The sequence below is a fragment of the Polistes canadensis genome, unplaced genomic scaffold (assembly GCF_001313835.1).
Source record: "Polistes canadensis isolate GaletaPanama2010 unplaced genomic scaffold, ASM131383v1 scaffold_67, whole genome shotgun sequence".
Lineage (NCBI taxonomy): Eukaryota > Metazoa > Arthropoda > Insecta > Hymenoptera > Vespidae > Polistes > Polistes canadensis.
The window spans coordinates 346,813-373,360 of NW_014569614.1; the positions used below are offsets into that span (position 1 = coordinate 346,813).

The 26,548-nt window shown below is 35.1% G+C and overlaps 1 protein-coding gene across 1 annotated transcript in view; it reads right to left on the bottom strand.

The window, feature by feature from the left end:
• Nucleotides 1-26,338, bottom strand: part of LOC106786167 — a 76,098-nt gene extending 49,760 nt beyond the window's left edge. Inside the window, 58 exon segments of the mRNA XM_014747277.1 lie at nt 78-395; nt 473-781; nt 865-1,176; nt 1,266-1,595; nt 1,671-1,973; nt 2,056-2,385; nt 2,470-3,435; nt 3,515-3,841; nt 3,920-4,228; nt 4,318-4,632; nt 4,708-5,010; nt 5,083-5,379; nt 5,484-5,807; nt 5,931-6,311; nt 6,409-6,729; nt 6,801-6,983; nt 7,463-7,540; nt 7,619-7,762; nt 9,423-10,208; nt 11,070-11,207; nt 11,347-11,589; nt 11,673-12,075; nt 12,196-12,464; nt 12,550-12,725; nt 12,797-12,998; nt 13,097-13,741; nt 13,843-14,025; nt 14,119-14,313; nt 14,393-14,648; nt 14,733-14,999; nt 15,088-15,284; nt 15,381-15,645; nt 15,740-15,992; nt 16,082-16,232; nt 16,313-16,728; nt 16,809-17,190; nt 17,271-17,459; nt 17,552-18,271; nt 18,363-19,403; nt 19,488-19,736; nt 19,821-20,114; nt 20,212-20,643; nt 20,726-20,977; nt 21,064-21,249; nt 21,356-21,871; nt 21,950-22,183; nt 22,277-22,411; nt 22,507-22,629; nt 22,719-22,956; nt 23,039-23,172; nt 23,497-23,616; nt 23,741-23,986; nt 24,468-24,717; nt 24,833-25,080; nt 25,214-25,330; nt 25,430-25,534; nt 26,009-26,192; nt 26,306-26,338. Coding sequence (XP_014602763.1) covers nt 78-395; nt 473-781; nt 865-1,176; nt 1,266-1,595; nt 1,671-1,973; nt 2,056-2,385; nt 2,470-3,435; nt 3,515-3,841; nt 3,920-4,228; nt 4,318-4,632; nt 4,708-5,010; nt 5,083-5,379; nt 5,484-5,807; nt 5,931-6,311; nt 6,409-6,729; nt 6,801-6,983; nt 7,463-7,540; nt 7,619-7,762; nt 9,423-10,208; nt 11,070-11,207; nt 11,347-11,589; nt 11,673-12,075; nt 12,196-12,464; nt 12,550-12,725; nt 12,797-12,998; nt 13,097-13,741; nt 13,843-14,025; nt 14,119-14,313; nt 14,393-14,648; nt 14,733-14,999; nt 15,088-15,284; nt 15,381-15,645; nt 15,740-15,992; nt 16,082-16,232; nt 16,313-16,728; nt 16,809-17,190; nt 17,271-17,459; nt 17,552-18,271; nt 18,363-19,403; nt 19,488-19,736; nt 19,821-20,114; nt 20,212-20,643; nt 20,726-20,977; nt 21,064-21,249; nt 21,356-21,871; nt 21,950-22,183; nt 22,277-22,411; nt 22,507-22,629; nt 22,719-22,956; nt 23,039-23,172; nt 23,497-23,616; nt 23,741-23,986; nt 24,468-24,717; nt 24,833-25,080; nt 25,214-25,330; nt 25,430-25,534; nt 26,009-26,192; nt 26,306-26,338 — 17,323 coding nt within the window.
• Nucleotides 26,339-26,548: the final 210 nt, after the last annotated feature.

A 26,548-nucleotide genomic window follows, 5' to 3' on the forward strand; every position in this document is an offset into this window, starting at 1 on the left:
GTAATATTAATCGTGATATCATTTAACTGTAAAATATTATTTCAATAAAGATAAAATATATACATATTGATTTTTACCTTTACGAAGGACGCACTGTACAAATGGATTGCCTGTATAACCAGTTGTACACGAGCATGTAACTGCATGATTTATTACAATACACTCTGCATTCTCACCGCACGATCCTGGACATGGATCTTTGCATTTAGCATTTACGCATGCTTTATTTGTTGGACAATCTGGATTAATTAAACATTCTGGACGACACGACGGCGGCGTGCCTATGTACGATGGTAAACACGAACATGATGGATTTTCATTAACAATTTGACATTGTGCGTTTGGACCACATGGTGAAGGATTACAAGGATTTCCAGTACCCTTAGGTTCTAAGTCTATAAAACAACAATAAAATGTAATTAGGTAAGACAATTTGTTAGAGTAACACGTTAGTTTCAATTAGTATACTTACATTGAACAAAACAGCTCTTAAATGGATCTCCCGTTTGTCCAGGTAGACAACTACAAATCGGTGAGTGATTGATAACTTCACATCTTGCGTTCAAACCGCAGGATCCTAAGCATGGATCTGTACATTTTTTATTTACACAAGCACGAGTCGGTGGACATTCTGAACTTATTAAACATTCTGGTCTACATGATGGTGGGGAACCTAGATAGCCTTCTAAACACGAACACACAGCGTGATCTTCGATATTTCGACACTGACTATTTGGTCCACAAGGTGATGGATTGCATGGATTCGTTTTAGATTCCGGCACTGGAATTTATAAGTCATATTTTATACCAATCGTTCATAAAATAAATAAATTAGATAACTAATTGTTAATATTTTTAACATACTTTGTGGCTGCAAGCGACAGTTCACAAATGGATCGCCAATGTAACTGGTAATGCAAGAACAAACAGGTATATGATTTACAACATCGCATTCAGCGTTTTGGCCACATGTTCCAGGACAAGGATCAATGCATTTATTTCTGATGCAGGTCTTATCGCGTGGACATTCTGAATTAAGAATACATTCTGGTCTACAAGCTTCGTAAGGATTACCACCGTATCCCGGTAAACATTCGCATTCACCATCTCTGCAAATGGCATTTAATCCACATGGTAAATTGTTACAAAGGAATCCTGACTGTGGTTTCTCTGTTGCTAAAAATATAACAAAAATATTATTTTTAGGTATAAATAATAATGATATAAAATACATGAGAGATTTATTAAACTGATAAAATGCATACTTGGCGGTATAGTAGTGCATTGCGTGAAAGGATCACCAGTAAAACCTTCAATGCATGTGCAAACTGGTATATGATTGAGTATATGACACTGTGCATTGACACCGCACGATCCTGGACACGGGTCTTGACATTTTTGATTGAGACATGCAAGATTACTCTTACATTCGGAACTTAGAATACATTCTGGACGACATTCCGGAGGTACGCCAATGTAATTTGGAAGACAGGAACATGCTGGACTTCCAGATATTATTTGACAAAGTGAATTTGGACCGCATGGAGATGGATTACAAGATGGTGGACGTTCTGTAACTTGTTTAGTGGTTTCATCTGAAACAAACAAATATATTAAATATACTAAATAATGATCATCTTAAAATATAAAATGTAAATTTTATTATTTACCAAAAGAGCACAAGGTAAACGGATCACCGGTGAAACCAACAGGACAAATACATATTGGATTATGATTTTTCGTGGTACATTGTGCTTTCAATCCACAACTATTAGGGCAAGGATCCGCACACTTATTGTTTATACATGCAAGATGTTCTGGACATTCTGCATTAACTACACATTCTGGTCTGCATGATGGTGGTATACCCTTGTAATCTGGTAGACACGTGCAAACAGCTTGACCATTGATTTCCCGACATTTACTATTGGGTCCGCACGGTGATGGCGAGCATGGATCTATCGGTGGAGCACCTGAACAAAATTTTTTTAAATTATTACATATCTGAAAAATTCGATTAATGAATCTTAAAAATATAGTTACATGCATACTTACGTATTTGTTCTATTTCACAAGCTGAATATGGATCTCCTGTATATCCAGGTGGACAAGTACAAACTGGAACATGTGCTTGGACATTGCATACAGACAAAACACCACACGTATTGGGACATGGATCAGAACATTTAAATCCAATGCATGCCAGGTGAGGTGCACAATCAGTATTTGATTCACATTCCTTATGACATCCTTTCACGTTGTCGTATGGATCGCCAATTAGATCAGATGGACAAATGCATGCTCCCGCACCATTTCTTTCTCGACATTGTGCATTTGGTCCACAAGGATTTGGCATACAAGGATTTATTATAGTTTTTCCAGTTGCTATATAAATAATTCATCACATTAAAAAATATCTTCCCCAAATGCTATATAATAATTTTTTTATTTACTAATTATAATACTTACTTGGAGAAGAAGACAGTATGCAACCTAAGGTTGGATCACCTTCGTAACCGTCAGGACAAGTGCAAATTGGAACGTGATTTTGAACATTACATATTGCTTGTTCACTGCATGCTCCAGGGCACGGATTACTACATCTCTGATTTATGCAAGCTGCAGTATTATAACATTCAGAATTATCTGTACATTCTGCTCTACAGTTTGGTGGACGTCCGATATAGTTCAACAAACATGAACATGCCGGTTGTGATCCTATAACTCTGCATTGAGAATTTGGACCACAAGGATTCGGATCGCATGGATTTTCTACAGTCGGTGGTGATTTTACGTCTATGAGTAAACAGCCAGAGAATGGATCACCCGTATATCCAGTTGCACAGGTACAAATAGGATTATGATTTACTGTGAAACATTTGGTATTTTGTCCACACGTTCCTGGACAAGGATCCGTACATTTATTATCGATGCATGCTTTGTTTTGCGAACATTCAGAACTAACGCTGCATTCCGGACGACACGAAGGAGGTATTCCAATAAATCCTGGTTGGCATAAACATACTGCGTGGCCATTGTGAATTCTACAATTACTGTTCGGACCACAAGGTGATGGTTCGCAAGGATTTGTTGGTACCAATGGAGATGTTGTTTCTATTGGAATACAATGACTGAATGGATCTCCAGTAAATCCAGATATACAAGAACATGCTGGAGCATGATTGACCACTCTACAAGTAGCTTCTACGCCACAAGTATTCAAACATGGATTCACGCATTTATTATTTAGACAAGCCTTGCTACGATCGCAGTCATTGTTTGTTACACATTCTGGTCTGCAACCAATATATGGATCGCCAATATATTCAGATAGACATGTACACGATCCTGCTCCATTTCTTTCATTGCATATTGCATTTGCACCGCAAGGTGATGGATTACAAGGTGTACGAGGTTGTTCGGTAGTAATTGGTTCTGAAATTATAAAAATAAAGTTTCATAGGAATATCTGATTCCTATAATTTCTTAAATATCGAAAATAATGAATAATTACTTTCAATAATAGGAGTACATTCTGTGAATGGATCTCCTGTGTATCCAGCGTTGCAAATACAAATAGGATTATGTTTAATAACGTTACAATACGTGTTTACTCCGCAAGATCCAGGACAAGGATCAACACATTGTTCATTTTGACATGCCAAATTACCAGGGCATCCCTCATTTATTACACATTCTGGACGACAATTTGGTGCTCTACCAACAAAGTTTGGTAGACAAGAACATGCTGGGAATCCATCAATTACACGACATTGAGAATTAGGTCCACATGGCGAAGGAATACATGGATTATCGCCCGGCTTTTGTTCTGGTGATTTAGCTATTGATGAAAATCATATGATTATTATATTTCGAATAATACGTGCACGCAGGTGTACACAAAAGTTGACAAAATTACCTTCTTTGACGCATTCGAAAAATGGATCTCCTGTATAACCAGATGTACAGCTGCATATTGGATTATGATTGACTACTTGACAATTAGCATTCAATCCACATGTACCCACGCATGAATCTTTACACCTATGTTCGATGCAGGCTGTATTTTGAGTACAATCTGCACTAACCACACATTCTGGTCTGCACGAAGGTGGACTTCCAACATAATCTGGTTGGCAAGAACATACGGCATGATTATCTATCACACGGCAATTACTATAAGGACCGCACGGAGATGGATTGCATGGTTCTTCTGGATTTGGAACATCTATACAAAAATAATAACATATTTAACTGAAATGATATAATATATTCTAAATATTTATATATATTATTTGTGTGAACGTGACTACTTACCAATAAATTCGTGGCATGATTTCAATGGATCTCCAGTGTACCCAGACAAACAGCTACAAGATGGTTGATGATTATAAACATGGCACTGTGCATTTAAACCACATGCACCTAAGCAGGGATCTTTGCACTTATTATTAATGCAAGCTTTCGTAGGTATACAATCAGAATTTTGAACACATTCTGGTCTACATCCTTCGTATGGATCTCCAGTATAATCAGGTAAACATGAGCACGAACCTACTCCATTTCTTTCTTTGCAAATAGCATTTATACCGCATGGTGAAGGATCACACGGCAACGGTATTGGTAAGATAACTAAAATTTTAAATTTCATTAAAATATAAAACACTTAACACACAAACACAATGAAATGTTATTTGAATGATTTACCTTTACTGCAACCTGAGAAAGGATCTCCTTCGTAACCCTCGTAACATAGACACATCGGACGATGATTTTGCACTGTACAATTTGTATTTAATCCACAAGAACCAGCACACGGATCCAAACATTTCTTTTGAATGCAAGCCAAAGAGTTAGGACAATCTTGATGAATTAAACATTCGGGCCTGCAATTTGGTGGTGCGCCAAACATTCCACTCATGCAAGTGCATACTGGATGATCACCCTGTACACGACATTCGGCATTTGGTCCACAAGGAGATGGTAAGCAAGGATTCTTTAAACCTGGAACTATATTAGCAAACTCTGTTAGATAATTCACACACACACAAATCGAATTTTATTCAATGAGAAATATTATACCTTCTCTATTGCACTGTATGAATGGATCCCCGTTATAATCGGGAGGACAAGTACACAATGGATTGTGCTTGATAACTTGGCAAAGAGCATTTAATCCACATAAACCTGGACACGGATCGCTACATTTTTTGTTGATGCAAGAAAGATGTTCTGGACATTCGGAACTAACGAGACATTCAGGTCGACAAGAAGGTGGGACACCTTGATAACCTGGACTGCAAGAACAAACAGCTCGATCGTTCATTATACGACAAATACTGTGCGGTCCACATGGTGATGGCAAACATGGATTTTGAGCTGGAAGAGCTATAAACAAATATAAATATATATATATAGATAATAAAATATTTCTAATTCCCAAGATAGTTGAGAAATAAAATAATAAATTTTAATATACTTACGAGGTTTTTCTATTTTACAAGAACGGAAAGGATCTCCACTGTATCCTGGTAAACAAGAACATACTGGAATGTGATCAGATACTTCACAATGTGCATTGGAACCACAAACCCCAGGACAAGGATCTCTACAATGTTGATTGAAACAAGCCAGATTATTGGAACAGTCTTGATTGGATATACATTCGGCTCTGCAATCCTCCACATAAGGATTTCCAATATATGGTGGTATACAAATACATTTTGCTACGCCATTGTTATTCGTACAAATAGCATTTTTACCGCACGGTGAATCTAAACAAGGATCATATTGATCCATAGATTGAACTGAAAAATAATAATTAAAATAATTCACGTCATATTTTTAAGAAATGTTTATATATTATATGTATATATATATTTCGTTTGTTAAGATTATTGTAATAAATAAATTAATATTTAATTGAATACCTGAACAATTTTTGTAAGGATTTCCTACAGTTAAATTAGGACAATAACAGGGTGGCGTTTTAGTTGCATTGCACATTGCTCCAAAACCACATGGATTAAGTTCGCATACGCTTGATTTTGGTATGCATCCTCTGATTGTGTTAGGACTTTCAATATAACCGGACAAACAAGTACATTTGGCAAATCCGTTACTTAAAACAGTACATTGAGTGTTAGGACCGCACGGAGATGATTCGCAAGGATTTTTCGAAAGTGCGCAAGGCAAATGTGGTGGATCTCCCTCGTATCCTGGTAAGCAGAAACATTTCATTTGACCGTTTACAACTCGGCAACCTGAATTTGCACCGCACGAATTTTTCTGACATTTGTCTCCTTCCGGAACTAAAATATTTCAAATGAAATTATTACAAAAATTTGTCTCCATCCATAAGGTGTTCCAATAATCGTATGAAAAATTAATATCAAATCAGATACATACTGCATTCTTCAAACGGATTTCCAGTTAAACCCTTTGGACAGAAACATATAGGATTTCCATTATCATTTTCACACATAGCATCCAAACCACACGGATTAGGAATGCACGGATTAGTTGATGTTTCTTTGCATCCAATATCTGGTCTTCCCTCGTATCCGGATAAACATTTACATTGTGCTTCGTGATTGTCAGTGTAACATTTAGCATTTTCACCACAACTTAATTCCAAACATGGATTGATACATTGTCTGTTTAATCTGTCGCAGTATTTGTTAGGTGGACAATCTTCATTATAGTGGCATATATTTTTACCCTCCTCCACTAAAAAATACAAGTAACTTACAAACATATTCTTATATTTCATTTTTCTTAATAATGATTTATCGCGTTACCTAAATCACATTGTTTATATCCGTCTCCGTGATAATCTTCTTCGCAACTGCAATCCGTTCCATGATTTGTGTTGATGCAAATTGCGTGTTCTACGCAGGGATTCCGAACTAGACAGGGTTCTTGACAAATATTTCCAATGCATGCCTCTGTCAGGGGGCAATCTTTGTTGCTAGTGCAACTCGCTAAATGGAAAGAGTGAGAAAGCCCATATAGCCCCAAGATGTGCATAAGATAAAGATATAAAATGAAAAGATACTTTGTTTATTGCTTTGCTTGTAAAGAGTGAAATGGTCTTTATAGTGATTCAGCTAGTGACGTAAGTTAACTATTTATATATATATATATATATATGTGTGTATATTTATATGTGCACACATAATAATATTAAAAATTGTATAAATAATATTTATAATTAATTAAAATAGAAAAAACTATTTGATAAGATTCAGATTTTTGGTATCACATTTGTTTAACTTTCTATTAAAGTTATTAAATAAATGATCTATGCTATGTATAAAGCTTCGTCATATTTTCTAATCATTTTTTGGCTCAATGTTTATAATATGTACATATTTACAGCTAACAAATTGGCTGTAAAAGGTAAAGTCAAATGCATTGTAGTGTGATATACAAAATATATTCGTTCTATTAAAATACAAACCTCTCACGCATGTTTTTGTAACTTTGTCACATTGCATACCAGGTGGACAATATGGGCAACCTTCAACCTTGTCTTCGTCTGTAAAAATAAAAATCGATATTAATTGAAATGTATCATTTACAAATAATTATTTTTATTATTTATAAAATGACGTACCTTTAATGCAAACTGGTCTATGTTCATGGACATGACAAACTTCAACAAAATCACAAGGATTCCCAAGTGTGCATGGATTTAAACACTGTCGATCTATACAAGCCAACTGGGCAGGACAATCACCATGTGTCGAGCATTTGAGATCTAATGAAATTACAACGAGTTAAGTAACATTTGTAATAATAATAAACTGCGCGTCTTTTATATTTTAATTAAAACCAATGCTTTCCAAAATTGGTATTAAAATATATCCTCCAACGAATATAGCAATTAATTTATGTTAATTTATTTTTCCTTTTAAAATATTTAAAAAATTTTTTTTTAAAGAAATAATATAGTGTACACAATTTTGGTTAGCATTAGTCTACGTTAAATCGTTTGAAAAGAGCCTTCAAAATTCTGATCACGTAATATTTATCATGAAAACCTTTAAACCATATACATTCCTTAGATGTAAAAATGTATTTTAAAATGTCAATTATATATTATTCATAATTTTGAGAGTGCCTTATTTTTTCTTTTTTTTTATTGCATGAAATATAATGATTTTTGTGCGAAATGTATGAAACTTTGAATCCATGGTTTAATTACTTGTTTATTTTTATATTGAATATATATTATTATATTATGCCAACAAAAAATATAGCTTTTGTATATTTCATTAAAAATAAACAAGAATTAACTGTTTGAAATTTTGGGTGTTACCTATTTACAATTTACAACAAAGTCATGCGCATAAATATTAGCAAACATGCAAAATAGTATTAATGCAGTAAGTTTATTAAATAAAATAATAATATATACGATCTACGTAAGTAAGGCGTGCTATATTTTGTGTAATAGTAAATATTGTGAATATTTTTTCTTCCAAGAAACAAAAAGGAAAATTAAAAAAAAGAAATGACTATTTTTTTATTCATTTTCCTTAACATAGAAATATTTTCAATACATACTCTGCGAAAATGTTGAACGGTAATATTCGGCTAAAGACAAGAAAGTAAAATTTCAACTAAAATCTTATATAAAATTATAACGCAGAATTAATCGAGATTTACCTTTACCTGAAAGAGAAGATACTTTTTTTTTTTGGGAGAAAAGTTCCCAATATACCTTTTTTATCGATAAAATTAACACGACCATTGGATTTTTTAACGTAAATCATTTTATCTCAAATATAATGAAATTTATAGAAACATGGGTAATTGGTAATCGGTTAAATTATTAAAAGCAATTTGGATTAAACTAGATAACAGATTTCTACTTTTATATACTGTTGTTTTTAACAAAGTTAGCATGCACATACAAAATGACATGGGCTAATAATCAGAAATATCATTATTATTAGATTTTTACAGAGACAGATGTAATGGAAAAAAAATCCTTGAGCTGTAAGGAAGAGGAAAATGGTACAGAGTACCATAATAACAGAGGATTCATAGGTATTGGAAATATGTCCATGGCTTGGAATCCGTAATCGTAACATCCAGACAACAAAATTCTTAACAGATCGTTTGAAAGTAAACGTTACGTTTAATGTAATTATAAATCATAAAATTCTCTATTGAAAAACGAAAAATAACTATTAAACCAATTGGTAACAGTAAAACTAAATAATAATAAAATAAAATGTTGCTGTCTGAATGTTAAAAAAAAAAAAAAAAAAAAACAAAAAGGAAGAAGAAACACCTGAAAACTAGCAAACGTATGTATCGTGTAAGGCGAAGGCATTGGTAGTAGAAATTGGTATGCATAACGAAATCACGAATAAGATTGAGATAGATTGGTGCTGAGAAATGGTGTTTACCTTTCATGCATCCATATTTAGTATCTGGCACAAAGCCGGGGGGACAGAACTTGCAGATAGGCTTGTGCTCCTCCACGTAACAGGGGGCATCAGCCGGACAGGTGGAGTTTCTGCATGGATCCACACAGCGATAGTTGCGGCACGCCAAGTCTGGAGAGCAGCCACTGTCTCGCAGGCAAATGGAGAGGGAAGGATTGCAGTTTTGGGTGCAAATGCACACAGGACGGTGGTCCAAAACATCGCAAGTTTTACCGTCTGGGCATGGCTTTTTCTTTCTTACGTTACAGGGATTCTGACATTTCCCATTGACGCATGCGGCATTTGACGGACAGTCAAAATCTCTCGCGCAAGTCAGCGTATCGGGTGCACATGTTAATTCTCCGAGTTCATTGACGACGAAGCCGTGTTTACACACACACATGGGCCTATGATTTCGCACCTGACATCTCTTGTTAACTTCGCAACTGTATTGAGAACTTAAACATGGATCGCGACACTCCCCTGTCTGGGAGTGGCAAGAAAGACTCTCAGGACAGTCGCTGTCTTGGGAACAATCAATGTTCGGTGCAGGTCTGGGACTTAGTCTATCACATTTAAGATCTGGATGACAAGCCGTATTAGGCATACCGATATAACACTGTGGACACGAGCATCGGGGCTTATGTAGAACCACTCGGCAAAGGGCATTTATTCCACAGGCACCGCGCAACGCGCACGGGTCCAGACATTGCAGATTTATGCAGGCTTTTTCATTAGGGCACTCTAAGTCACTGGTGCATTCGCGTTCTAATTTCGTAATAGTGATGGTTGGTATCATGTTGGTGTCAACGACGGGTCATTGGATGGGGCAGGAAAAAAAAAGAAAAAGCATTTATAAGAACTGTGAAAAGAAACTTTCTCACAAATAACATAAACCACATGCTTTGTATTTATGATGGAAGTAGGGTAGTTCTGTGACAGAAGTATAGAAAACGACTTTACGTTATCGAATATTTTAAGGACACATTTTGTGGGCTACAATTAAATAAAACGGCAAGCAGCAATATTTACAACACAAGCCCCTGATAGAATTCAGAGAGAGGAAAATAACGACCCGTGAATTTCAGCAAATATCAAGCATGGGTATATGAGAATGTCCCTTTTGCAGTTCCCAATCTGTATTAATCCTAGACTAAATACAGTGTTCACTTAAATCTTCTACTATCTTATCTTTCAAGTTGTACTCTAAAGTACTGAAGTGTTCCTTTGCTAGCTTTGATCTTTCTATAAAAGACAGATTGGATACTGAAATAAACATTCTACATATAAAGTTATGTGTGAGATATGTGTAAGTGTTTTCTCTTAAGTAATTATGTACAGTATGCCTATTGTATATATGTACATGTATGCTGACTCTAACAAATGTAACAGATAAAACATATCCAGTGTTGTTGCTTGTTCATTGCAACTAATCCGATCACATCTGTCTCTCAATGTTAACAACTCACTGAATTAATATATCTATATATTGTTTAATTCCTACGAGACGATACATGGTTATTCTACAGACCATGTTCCTATAATCGTCAGTATTGCATACTAGTCACAAATGCTGTACATAAAATTAATCAAACTGCTTGGTTAAACAGTTAGTGGGCTAGTTCTTACCTGTTGTGCATTCAATATCTGGTGAACCAGTTGTACCTGGGGGACATCGGCAAACAAATATCGTACCATCCCGTATGCATTCCGCACCTTTTCCACAGCCAATTGTTCTGCAATCTCCTAGATTCGTATCAGGGCTACCTGTTTATACCAGAGTAAATTGTCTTTTATTATATATCATTTATATATTCATAAAAAAGAAGGATCCTGTAGATAAAACATATCTGTTTATGAGCATTACATAAACATAAATAATACAACAAATTTTCATTAAACTTACATGCGTGCATGGGATCACCAGATGGGAAGTTTGGTGGACAATAACACTGCGGTTGATTTTTATAAATACGACAAGCGGCATTGACACCACAATGAACATCTTTACAAAGTTCTCCACCATCGCACAAACACGCCTCATGCGGATTACCATGACATCCTGGATCACATGTACATTCAAAACCATTAGCTGTCTCTCTGCATTTGGCATTAACACCGCAATGTCTTTGCAAGCAACTATCTCCACCTTTGACGAAAATATCAGTAATCAAATTTACATAGAATTTCACGTACTCCTTCGTTTTCATAGCTGAAAGAATTAATTCATACCTATTTTGCAATTAACTTTTGGATTACCGAAATGTCCAGGTGGACAAGAGCATTGTGCTTTTCTGTTAACAACCCGGCATTGTGCATTGAAACCACAAATGCCATGTTGCAAACAAGGATTCGTACAAACACCATTTTCGCTGCATTGCTTATTCGATTCACAATCTTCATCTCTATGACATTCTAATTGATAACATTCTTGGCTTGGTTCTCCTTGATATCCTTCAGGACATAAGCAAACAGCTCGGTGATTAGAAACACGACAAAGTGCATTTATTCCACATGGAGATCCATTTGATGAGCAAGGATCGATACACTGTCCGCTTGTACAGGATAAAGAAGATGGACAATCTGAATGTGTACGACAACCAATCATACATAATCCTGCCTCGCATATATATCCCTGAATGAATTAAAATAAAATGAAAATAAATAGGATTTACATTGTGCACAAAATTAAAAAACCATAAATCAATTATTTCATTTAGAAAATTAATATACTAGAAATATTTTCAAGTGATACCTTAGGACAAAGATTATTACTGTCACATTTTACTCTGCATTTTCCTGTATGACAAACTTCTCCACAAGTACATTGACTTTGGCTAGTGCAACTTGTACTACAGAATCCTATCTCGTCGCATTCACAAGTATGATCGCAAGGAATCATAGATTTCATGCAACCTAACAATGCGTTGCCGTAATAATTAGCTGGACAACTACATTGTGCTACGTGATTAACTACACGGCAACCAGCACATTCGCCGCATGCTTTACCACCTTCGCAAGGATCTGTTTAATCGATCAATTAATTTGTAGATATAATAATAAAATATTGAAATATTATTCTCATAATTATTTCTTATTATTAACTTACTTCGGCATTGGTTATTCAAACAAGACTCATCCTTAGCGCAAGTGTTATCATTGCGACATCCGATATTACACAAACGATTCTGACAAATTTGATTATTAGCACAATGCCCGTCGTTGTTACAAATTGCTTTACAAATTCCATTATCGCAACGTTCGTCGTTCAAACAATCCACGTCACTAGAATTGTATTAAATAAATATTTGATTAAAATCTTGATCACTCTTCTGCAATATAATTCACCTAATTACCTTCTGCATTTCGTGTAGCAAGATTTCCCGTAGCATGTTTGCCCAGATAAACAATCTTGTTCAGTTGCACAAGGAAGGAATGCCTGTTTACAACCTACGAATGGATCTCCAACTAATCGCGGAGGACAAGTGCATACTTTGTGATGGTCAATAACTGTACATTTTGCATTAACTCCGCATGAATCTGATAAGGTGCAAGGATCTACAACAACGAATGCATTCCAATAATTAATATGACTTGGTTCTATGTTTTTGTAAATAAAAAACATTAATGATAATATTATTAAATGAAAAACTGACCTGTACATTGATTGTTTATGCATGCAGAATTATCTTGACATTCGATATCAGAGCGACAGCCAATAGTACAAATAAGTCCTTCACAAATTTCACCACTCCTGCAATCTTCGTCTCTTCTACAAAGTGATTTACAAATTCCTGAACTATCGCACCGTTCGTTACTCAAACAATTTGCATTTGTAGAGCAAACAGGTGTACAAATTCCAGAAATACATGCTGTTCCTGTATCACAATCTCTGTTCGCTTGACATACTCTTCCTGGTAATCTTAAGCAAGCAATTTTAGCTGTTGGATTTGGTATAAATCCAGAAGGACAAGAACAAGTAGCTCGTTGATTAAAAACAGTGCATTTTGCATTTGGTCCACATGGTGTAACTTCGCACGGATTGGCACACTTGTTTGAAATGCATGCTTGATTTGCATTGCAATCCTCATCCACGCGACATCCGAAGGAGCACATATTTTGCAAACAAATATGGCCAAGGAAACAATCGTTATCAAGTCGACAGGTTAACAAACAATTTCCATAAATACATTTTTCATTAAATGCACATTCGTTGTCCGTTGAACATATTGGCAAACATACGTTATCACGACAAGTATTACCTTCATTGCAATCGTTGCTACCACTGCAAGAAACCGGTACTGCAAGATAAATATTTATTACGAGCGATTACAAATATGATGAATCCTTGGGGAATTTTACTTTCAACATTATTCAATAAATAAATAAATCATTAACTTACGTCTTACACATTCCACTTCAGAATTACCAGTAAATCCAAGTGGACAACTGCACTGTTTGATATGATTTCTTACATTGCATTCCGCATTGATGCCACATGCTGCTCTTATGTCGCATGGATCTAAGCATTGTCCGTTTAAACATACGTCAGATAAGTTACATTCTTCGTCGGATTGGCACAATGCTACAAATAATAAATATTCGATTGTATTATATTTATTGTATAAATAAAAAGACAATAAAAATTAGCAATAACTTTAAAGATAATCAAACTTACGTCGGCAAATACCCTCGTAGCAATAAGTGTTGGCCAAACAATCATTAGCTGACGAACAGAGAATAGATTTAGGACGACATCCAATACTCAGACTGTTAGGATTTCCTTCGTAATCGGTTCGACACTGACAACTAGCTGCATGATTAGTTGCAACGCAATCTGCATTTGGTCCGCACTGTATCTTTCCGCAGACATCTGAAATTTATGAATACATTAATGCACAATTGTTCATTTTTAGTTTGCAATAATATAAACGTAAATATAATGTACTAACCGAAACACTTAGGTATATTGTTAACACTAATACATTTTGCTGTTAATGGACAATCCTCGTCTTGTAAACATTCAACAGGTTGTTGACAACCACTGTTATAAGGATCACCAATAGTGCCAGGTTGACAGTGACACTTGTAAGATCCTCGAGAATTTTCACATAAGGCTCCAGGCGCACATGGTGCATTTGCACAATAATCAACTAATGTGCAACCTAGTGTCGGTTCTCCAGTATATCCGGGATGACATGTACAAATCTACACAAAGACATAATTAATATGAATTTCATTCTGGATTAAAACTATCAAAGAAACAGCAAAATCTATTTGTTCAAGTCTTACTTGAGTATGTTTTTCTGCAGTACAAATAGCATTCACTCCACAAGGATTATGTGCAAGACAAGCAATTCTGCATTTGTACAAATCACAAATCTTTTCATCGCTACATTCATCATTTGTTTCACATTCTATAGGCTGACAGCCTATTTTATCGTCTTTAGCATTACCAAAGAAACCGGATTGACAAGAACACGAAGCAACATGATTGTCAGATTTACATTCGGCGTTACGTCCGCAAAATGTTAAATCGCATACTTTACGACATTCGGCCTAACAAAAAATAAATATGTGATATTATAAAAATATGAAATATTATTATTCTAATCTACGATGTCATAATATAAAAATATTTACGTACTTGTCCGATATTATTTTTAATACATTTTTCATCGTAAGAACAATCATCGTCAGATATACAACGTAATTCTTGAATGCAAATATTATTATGACAATATTGATAGTCTGGACAACTAGAATTACTTTTACACGTAGGTTGACAAAGTCCATTAATGCAAAGTTGATCTCCAATGCAATCCCTTGTACTACTACAAAGTGCTGAAAAATTTGTATAGAGTGTTTCAACAAAAATATTCTATAAACATCAGCAGATTTAGTGCCATTTTATAAATTAATTCGTAATACTTCTCATACCTGTACATATACCACCATTACAAGCTGAACCCGTTGCACACTGTGAATCTGTTTTACAATATTGTACTGGTGTACAACCGAGATTAGGATCACCTGTTCCACCAGGTTGACAAGTACAAACTGCACTATGATTAAGTGAAGAACAATCAGCTCCATGTCCACAAACGTTTGAAACAGAACATGGATCTACGCATTTATGATTGAAGCATGCATCCGATTGACCACAATCACTGTGATAGTTGCATTCCAAAGAAATACATTCCACCTAAGGAACGTAGAAAAATGTATACACATGAACAAAATTCGTTAAATAATAATTAAATGTTAATTTCAATATAATCGCCCTAATCGAAACTTACTGACGGATCCCCGGTTGTTTGATCGGGACATTTACAAATTGGTATGTGTCCTCGTGCGAAACATTTAGCATTTTTCCCACAGACCTTTGATGCATCGCAAGGATTCGTACACCTGTTATCAACGCAAGCAGCTGTAGCAGGGCAATCAGAATCCGCGAAACAATCACCTGGTTGCTTACAACCTGATTGAATTGGATCACCCACCAATCCATGTGGACAAACGCAAATGTACGATCCTTCTGTGTTCTGACAGCTAAAGATAATAATTTGTAAATGTAATTAAAATATATGCATATATATTTTTATCACACAAATATTAATTGAGACACGATTAATATTTACATTGCTGTTGCGTGACATGCATTTTGCAGGCATTCATTGATATCGACACAAATATCATCCACAAGAACAAAACCGGGATAACATTTACAAATGCCAGTGTGATCGATTGATACGCAATTACCATAGCCACAATTTACTTGATTGCAAGGACCTAGCAAAATAAATGAACAAATACAATGACTGTTCATCTTGAAATCCTTTTTTTTTTATATACCATTATGATATACTTACTACTGCACTTATTGGTTTCCTGATTACAGTATTTATCAGATGGACAATCATTGTTAGTTAAACATTCTACTTTAAAGCAACCACTACTGTCACCAATATATCCTGGTTGACACTGACAAGTAGCTGCGTGATCGACAACAGTACAAATAGTATTTAAGCCACAATCAACAAAAGAACATGGGTCTGAACAGTTATGCTGAATGCAGGATTGTGTTTCTGGACAATTTGTATCTAAAGTGCATTGATGTGGTATCACACATCCTGATATTACTGGATCACCTGCGGTACCTTGTGGACATACGCAACGATATGAACCATGAAGATTAACGCATTCTGCACTAGGATGACATGGATGTTCTTCGCATTCATTTATATCTAAACAATGTTCAGGACCATCGATGAATCCATGACTACACCTAAAATATTACGATAAATAAAGTAATAATAAGCTTAAAATGCTAAACATTAAAATACAAGTGGAAATATATATACATACCTGCACTTATTATTAATACACACTTCATCCGACTTACAACTGGCATCGGATGAACAACCGGCTTCGCACGTTCCATCCACGCACAATTCACCAGGCAAACAATTACTATCACTGTAGCATACTTTTACGCATACGCCATTTTTACAACGCTCCCCTTTAGCACAATTATTTTGTTCTTTACATTGGCACTGACATAATCCAGAAACACAAACGTGCTGACTTGGACAATTTTGTGGACCATCGCACGAATTTGGTACTCTGACACAGCCTTGTTCTGGGATTGGATTACCTTGAAATCCTAATGGACAGGAACATATTGTTGCATGATTGACGCAACTGCAAATAGCGTTGGATCCGCAAACATCTTTCTTTTTGCACGGATCTAAAATATAAATATTTTTTAATAATACATATCTTTTATTTGTTGAATTTATAATAAATTTCGATTGATAATTGTCATACCTTGACATTTGCTGTTTATACACGATTCATAAGACGGGCAATTTTTGTTATTTCGACAACCCAAAATGCAGACTCCATTCATACAAGCTTGATCAGGCTGACACTGAGAATGGGTAACACAAGGCACTGAACATCTATTATTTATACATTTTTCACCATCGGAGCAATCGGAAATAGATCTACACACAGCTAAAATGCACAAAATTGGAATGTTAATAAAGAATTAAAAAGCTAATACTAAATTAAAATATTGTTACTTTTAAAAGATGTATAAACAATACCTGTACATTGTCCGTCAAGGCAAACGCTATCTACACAATCAGTATCGGTGCTGCAATAATTTGTAGCACGAATGCAACCATCTTCTGGACTCTTAGATGAAGGAATAAATCTATGGATGCATTTACAAACTGGTTCTCCATTGATCACTTCGCATACAGAATTGGCACCGCAAGCATTCTCACAAGGGTTGATGCATTGATGTTTATAACATGTTGAATGTGTAGGACAGTCCTTATTGCTATTACAATAGCCTTCTGGTTGGCAGCCAGTACTATAAGGATCACCGACGTAATTAGGAGGACATTGGCAGGTAGGACTGTTAGATGCTCCCGGAACACAGAATGCTGATGAGTGACAAGGATTTGGATTACAAGTTTCTATCGCAACGCATTCAACATCAGCTACGGGATTAGGTTTTAAGCCAGGAGGACATTGGCAAATCGCTTTGTGGTCATCAGCAATGCAAACAGCATTTATACCACATGCATTTTCGTCACATGCGTCGTAGCATGTGTGCGTGAGACGATTGCAAAGTTGCGTAAGTGGACAATCGATGTTATATACGCATGGTACTTCGAGACAACCTTTGCTACGATCATTTGGATCTCCGGCGTATAATCCAGGTGGACATTCACAATTGGCAACATGATTGTTCACGATGCAAAGTGCATTAGGACCACAAGTAATAAAGTTGCAGACTGCTTGACAAGTCAATGTACCTTTGATGAAAATAAAATAAAGGAAATACTTATTGAATGAAGACATTATAATCAAATGATATAATATGAAAATCAAATGATAATAATTTACCTTCCGTGGTAGATCTACAGGCCTGATCTTCTGGACATTCACTATCACTGGAACATTTATTGGTACGTGGATGCACACACCCTCTACGATCATTTGGATTACCCACATATCCTGCCAAACATTCGCAACGTCCTCGGTGATGTTCGGCAATGCAATGAGAATTTAAAACACATGTGAAATCGGAACAAACGGGAACACATTTAAGAACACCAAGTACATCAGGTCTGCAAGCTTCTGTTATATGGCAATCATCATCCGATATACAACTAGGCACTGATGGTTTCTCACAAGAAGACAACACTGGATTCCATTCATATCCTTCTTGGCATTTACATGTTGCATGATTAGGAACTATGTCAGGCACACAGGTTTGATGAGCACCACACACGACTTTACTACATGGATTTACACAATCTCTAACACCATTGTCGAAAACAACGCATGAAAAACCAGTCTGGCAATCAGAATCATCAACGCAGCCTGGTGTTATCAATGATTTAGCTGGTAGACATCCATTAACGAGATTACTAGGATTACCCTGATATCCATCGATGCACAAACAAGATGACACGTGGTTTTGAGTAATGCATAAAGCATTAGGTCCACACTGAAGTTTACTGCAAGCGTCGACACACTTTCGAGTGCCTTTACCAACTTGGAAACAAATTTGTTGAGTTTCACAATCCAAATCGTTGGAACAATGACCCCGTAAAAGACATCCTTTGATATGATCATTTGGATTTCCTGTATATCCTGGTGGACACAAGCAAGCTCCATCTTGACAAATTGATTTAGGACCACATTTGATATTGTTACATTTATTGATGCATTTGCCATTAACGCAGCTATAATCGAATGGACACGGTAATGCTTCGCTACAACTGCAAATTGATGGATCGGTACAAGGACTCGTTTGTACTTGTTGACATCCGACAAAAGGATTTCCAAAAAAGTCTTCTTTGCAACGACAATCATAGCTTCCTATCGTATTAATACAAACTGCATTGGTACCACATGCATTTCCATTACATTCGTTGATATCTACAACAAAAATACAAACCGTACATTGTTATTATACGAATATTTGTATATAATCTAACTGTAATTTCAAATGTTTTTACAAACCGAAACATTGAATATATGGATTCCCAGCATATCCTGGGGGACAAACACATTCGACTGCATTAGTTGCTGTACTGCAATGAGCATCTTTGCCACAAACGGTAGTAGAACAATCGGATTTATATTGAATTTCACAACCATGATAAGGATTACCACTTGTTCCAGGATTACAAATACATTTAGATTCTTGAAGTCCATATTCACAGTGTGCATTTTTACCACAGTCCGGATTACAAGTTGGCGGTGCAATAGCTATTTGTATACACAAATGTTTGATGAATTTGATTTTTTCATGATATTAATATCAAAATAGATTATAAAACAATAATTACTTACGTGGCATACAAAGTAGATCAGGATTACCAACGAAATAAGGATTACAGACGCATTTGTTAGTTGTTGGATCACAAGTTGCACCTATACCACAAACGATGCCTTCACATCGATGTTTACATCGACCACTTATACAAATACTAGGTGCAGCGCATGGAATTTCCGCTGAACAAACATCCGGCACACATTGGCCTCCGGGAAATGGATTACCCATAAATCCTTCTATACATTTACAAGTTGGTCCGTCGTAACTGACAATACATTGGGCACCAGCACCACATACGAAACCATCGCATTCTGCATGACACAAAACAATGTATATGGTATGAACCCTAATGCATCAACGAAAGAAAAAAAACCTTTTTCTTTTTTATAAATAAAATGCATTACTTACGCGATACGCATTCGTTATTGCTTCCTTCAGTAAATCCAATCACACAACGACACCATGCAGCATGTTTATCAGGTTCGCAATACGCATTTGGTCCACATCGTATATTGTCACAAGGATTAATACAACTACCGTGAACGCATGCCAGATAATTTTCACAATCGTCGTTCGATGTGCATTCAGTTCTTGCAACAGCTACACCGTTACACCCATTGGTATAAGGATCACCTGCCATACCCTTTGGACATTCACAGTGATGACCACCTTTCGTATTGAAACAATATGCACCAGGACCGCAAGGATTATTAGCACATTCGTTCACGTCGATACAACCATGCTGTGGATCACCTTCATATCCAGCCACGCACATACATTTTGGTGGATCACTTGGGGTACATTTAGCGTTTATACCGCACGGGAATCGATCGCAAGGGTCTACAGAAAATAATCCAATCGTATTTTAAGATTTGTGTAACATGGATCAAACAAATGTTTAATTATTTATCTAATAACTTACTCTTGCAAAGATTTCCATCAAAGGGATCTGTATAGAATGGTGGAGGACATACACATTCACCCGGTTGTACACATTTCTCGTTAGATTTGCATTCATTATCTGTAGTACATCTCTTTTGAGCTGGAGAACAAAGCCCGTTGTAAGGATCACCACCGTAACCCCGAGGACAAACGCATTGATGAGAACCCAATAAATTAATACATTCTGCTCCATAACCACAGACTTGATGACCATCGATACATTCATTTATATCTACATATAATATATCATAACAATTATTAAATAATAATAATTATCAAAATAATTGTATTTAAATTGTGTGGGGGATTAGAAATTACCTTCGCAAGAACCATCTGCTTTAGTTGTGTAACCCTTAGGACAAGCACAATAACTAACACCACCTGCGATTGTTATGCATTCGGCACCGCTAGGACATTTCTCACCCTTCGAACAACCGGCTAACATACATTTACCATTGACAATTTTATAAGGTGGTTGACATTGACATTCAATGCTGTTGCATTCTGTAAAAAAGACGTTCATTCATCGGTTAAATAATTTATATAAATTTTTTATATTATCGAATTATATCTACTAAAGATTGAATATTATTTTGAAATTTCTCAATACCTTCGCAAAGTGAAAAAGGATTGCCGTTGAATCCAGATGGACACTGACATTCATAACTTCCAGGTAAATTTTTACAAATAGCATTTACACCGCAAGCTGGTTTTTCCCTAAGTTCCATGCATTCGTTTATATCTCTACATTTACCAGTTTCACTATCTCTCGTATAACCACGTTGACATATACAAACGCTACTACCAATAAATTCGTCCTTGATACACTGTTCACCAGCTGGACAAGGTGTGCTAGGACCACACACGTGTGGCACGTTTGATTCCCGACAATCACCATTATAGGGGTCTCCTGCTGTACCTCTTGGACACTCACACGAGAAAGAACCAGCTTCGTTTTTACAAACTGCACCCTGTGGGCATGGATTTATTGCACATTCGTCTATATCCCTGCAACCATCTTTGACACCAGGTTTTCCTGTGTATCCATTACTGCAAAGACAAGTTGCAATGTCGTTTAACAACATGCAATGTGCATTCGGTCCGCAAGACAAATCTTCGCAAGGATCTGAACATAAATAAAATCAATATTAAAAAAATATCTTTTTAAAATAAAATAAATACACAGAAATAAAATGAAACATACGTCTACAATCGTTTCCAACATTAGGTTCTGGACATAAACAACGTTTTTGTGGATCGCAAATTGAATTTCCAGGACAATCATCGTCAACCTCACACGTAACTACGCCTACACATTTGATATAAGGATCAGGATCTGGTATTGTCCCTTCTGGACAATTACACGAATAGGAACCTTCGTTGTTGAAACATGTAGCACCATGACCACATGCGTCGGATCGTGAACATTCGTCGACGTCTAATAAAATATTTTAAATATAACCGAAAAATCATATTGTGTGATCGCGTTATATGATATTAATTTATATTCAAATCTCGATTATATTTTTACCTAAACATTGTTTAAATGCGTTCCCAGAAAATCCAGATTTACAATGACAAGTAAAACCACCAGGTGTGTTAGTACAAATTGCATTTTTTCCACATCGACCAAAGGGTCCATTTATTGCATCACATTCGTTTATATCTTCGTATAACAGACAAATAAAAATCAATCAAAATGAAATACAAAATTAAGGTACCTTTTTTTTGTTTTATTACAAAATTTGATTTCTTACTCACCGACACATCCTGCTGCTATGTCATTCGGATTGAAGGTCCAACCATCTTCGCAAATACAATAAGCTTCGTGAACGTCGGCTTTACAAAATGCATGTTCACCGCAAGTAACTTCATCGCATGGTGCTAAAAAAGGAAAGAAAAGAAAAGAAATAATATATCTCATGTGAAATCTATTTTCCATATGGGACAATTGTTTATTTTTAAATAAATACCTTTGCAAGGAACGTGAGGTGGTGTTCCAATAAAACCAGATTCACATTCGCAATGATAACTACCCCTTACGTTGGTGCAAATTGATGAAGGGCCACAAGGATTCGTAAGACATTCGTCTAAATCTTCGCATTCGGCACCAACAGCTTTAAATCCAGATTTACAGAAACATTGTCCTTCAATACACTCGGCATTGTTAACACAATCGAAATTTGATTTGCATAAGGTAGTTACATCGGTCTAAAAATATGATACATTATTAATATCATTGTTATTAGATAACAAATGAATTATTAAAAAAATTAATAAAAAGAACAATTACCTGTACACAAGCAATAGATGGGGTAGGTTTTGGACTATAACCAGGTGGACATAAACATTCATATCCTGGTATTGCATTTTTACATATAGCGTTGGTACCACAAGGATTTTCGTATGCGTTACATTCGTTGATATCTATAACGTTATAATTAATGACAGAACATATTCTAACGTTATAAATATTATTACATTGAAAAATAATACAAGATATATCAAATAATTAGTTGTTATTATTATTATTATTATTGTTATTTTTTTAAATATTATTAATAACAATAATAACACTTTACTGGCCATATAAAATATGAATAAAAAAGAATGTAATTTTAAAAAAAATTAAAACGAAATGTTAAAACGAAGAAGAATTATATTTGTGATATATATTTAAATTTCCTTTAAGGAATAATAAAAGAGTGGTCAGTAATGTGTTAATTATAAGATTCAAAGCTAAGTGCTAACCACTGCATCCCTTGAATGGATCTCCCGTATATTCTGTTTTACAGCTGCAAATGAAGCTACCAATTGTGTCGGTGCACTCGGAATTCTCACCGCAAGGATTTTTCTCGCATTCGTTCACATCTATTAATTATTAATTATTAAATACACGGTTAATAATAGGATGAATATATTAATAATTATTAATTTAATGAAAAAAGAAAAAAGAAAAAAAAAAAGGTTTATTAGAATGTGAGGGAAGACTGACTTTCACACAGGGTCATGCCTTGACCGATGAACCCTTGAGGACATATGCACTTGTATGAACCGGGTACGTTGATGCATCTTGCATTTTCAGCACAAGCGTCGTTATGGATGCATTCGTTAACGTCAATGCAACGTTGCGTGGAATCCATTTGATAACCAATTTGGCATCTGCATTCGAAGCTACCCTCTGTGTTTACACATTTTGAATCTGCTCCACAGGGTGTGCCCGTGTCACACTCGTTTATATCTATTAGTAATCGGTTAGTGATTTTAGTCATTACACTAATCCAAGTGACGCAAGTTGTAAATATAACGAATGGTCATTTATCTATTATATTATGTGTGCTGCAACTATAATAGCTAATGAATCACGAAGCTTTTACATAGTAAATTTTTATCGGTTATATAATGTTATATTTTATTTGCTATAACTTGTATTAACAACAAGTGCATTTATATTATCGAAGCGCATTAGAGTTAAATTCATTGAAAATACCATAATACAAAATCTTTCGTAATCATTAAATTGCATTTGACATTTTTACTCAAATCGTATAATAAATATTCGAGTGTAAAGAAGAAAAAAAAAATTATAAAAGAATACATTTAAGAATTACGACATGTTTATGTTCGTATCTCATATACATTTATACATATTAATAAATATTAGCATAAAAATATTAATCAATCGACTATAATAATCAGTTAAATATAGAAAATAAACTTACCGTGACATCCCGTAGACGGATCACCTTCCATTCCTTCTGGACACGTACATCGAAAACTTCCGCGTAGATTGGTGCAAAGTGCTGAACGTCCACAAGGATTTCTCAAACATTCGTCGACATCGGTGCACTCATCTTCGGGGCTACCGTCGTATCCTTCCGGACACTCGCATTTATGTGCACCAGGCAAATTAACGCAAATTGCACCACGACCGCACGCTCCTTCGTAATTGCATTCGTTAATATCGATACACTAAAAATTAATAATAACATTATTTGGTTCCTATCAATACCATATTTTATAAACCAATCATCATTGGATTCAAAGTTTGATAAAAAATAAAATAAAATAAAAATATGAAACATACGTTGTCGTAAGGGTCTCCCGTGAATCCATCCTGACAGGAACAGGTATAATTACCAGGAATATTATGGCACAAAGCATTGTTAGCACACGCACCAGGTATAGTACATTCGTCAACATCCTCGCAATGTACTTCACCGTCACCTATATATCCGGATTTACACTTGCATAGAAAATTTGACGGAAGATTACAACATTCCGCATTTTCTACGCAACGTGCCGCTATAGCTGGCACTTCGCATTCGTTAATATCTAACAAATAAACAACAAAAAAGATATATTTTATACAATTATTATATTATTCTCTGATAGAGAGAGAGAGAGAAAAACACGTTCGTACAATTTCTTTTAAATTAAATTAAACATATGATATTTTTATGCGTACCTTCGCATTGAAAACCATCACCTTGGTAGCCAGGATAACAGGAACATTGAAAACTACCTAGAGTATTCGTACAGTGAGCAAAAATATCACAGGGTCTGTATTTACACTCGTTCTCGTCTAAAATAAAATGATAATGTAACACATTCGCATATGTTCAATTATATTATTGTAATATAAAATTGTTACGATAAATTGTTAAGATTTTTTTAAACTTACCTGGAACTTGACAATTGCAACCACCAAAACCATCGTTGCAATGGCATACCGAATCTAAACACACACCGTTCAAACATTTCGTACCATCTTCTTTCGTACAATCGTCTATAAAACAACAATATGAATTATTATTATTATTATTATTATTAAAGAATTGTTGTCGTAAGAAAATACGGCATTTTTTTTTTTTTTTTTTAAGTAAAAAAGATACTAATTCTATTTAATAATCTCGTGGTATATTATTAAAGTGACACACAAGGAAAAGGATAGAAAAGTTAACGGTAGTAAGTGAATTCACGTTGCGTATCGTCTCCGAGATTATTTTTCATAGTCACATGATTATACAATAAGCTACTCTCATCTTTCTTCCGGGATATGAGAAAAGATTGTATTTTTTGTTCTTATCTTTTTCTTTTTATTTTTTTACAACGCAATCATTATCTTTGACATAGTTTTTCACGTGAAAAGGAAAGAAAAAAAGGGGGGTAAAAAAGAAAAAAGGAAAAAAGAAGAAGAAGAAAAAAAATAGAAGTAAACCAACAGAACCATGCGAATATATCGACCGTAAAACGATCTCACCTGTACACTTGAGTCTTTCACGTTGCTCATCTGTACCCTGATAACAATCGACTTTGTGATCGCAGAGTTTCGAGAGTTCGAGCAATTGCAGAACATCCGTTGATTCGTTCACCTGACAACCGAAGTAACCGTCCTCCAGGTTGAGAAAAAATACTTCTCGTCTTAATCCTTTCAAAGATTCGACCTAAAAAGAAAAATATACAATAATACGAGATATACCTGTGTAATATTTGCATATTCAATTTCTAATTACAATTTTTCCAAATAAATACTTACGGGACACGAATAAAAAAGTACCCATGCCAGTAACAACGGCCAAAGATGTTTCATCTTTGCTGTGAACAATCAAATATTCTACGATAATTTATAAAACTATATATGACATCAATTATTATTATTATTTATTTATTTATTTCATACGAATCGATCTCGAATGTAATATATTAACCAGATACGAATTATTCCATAATATAATTTCAAAATATTTCTCTTTAACAATACTATCTTGTTATTTATTGATTTATTTAAACATATTTGTCA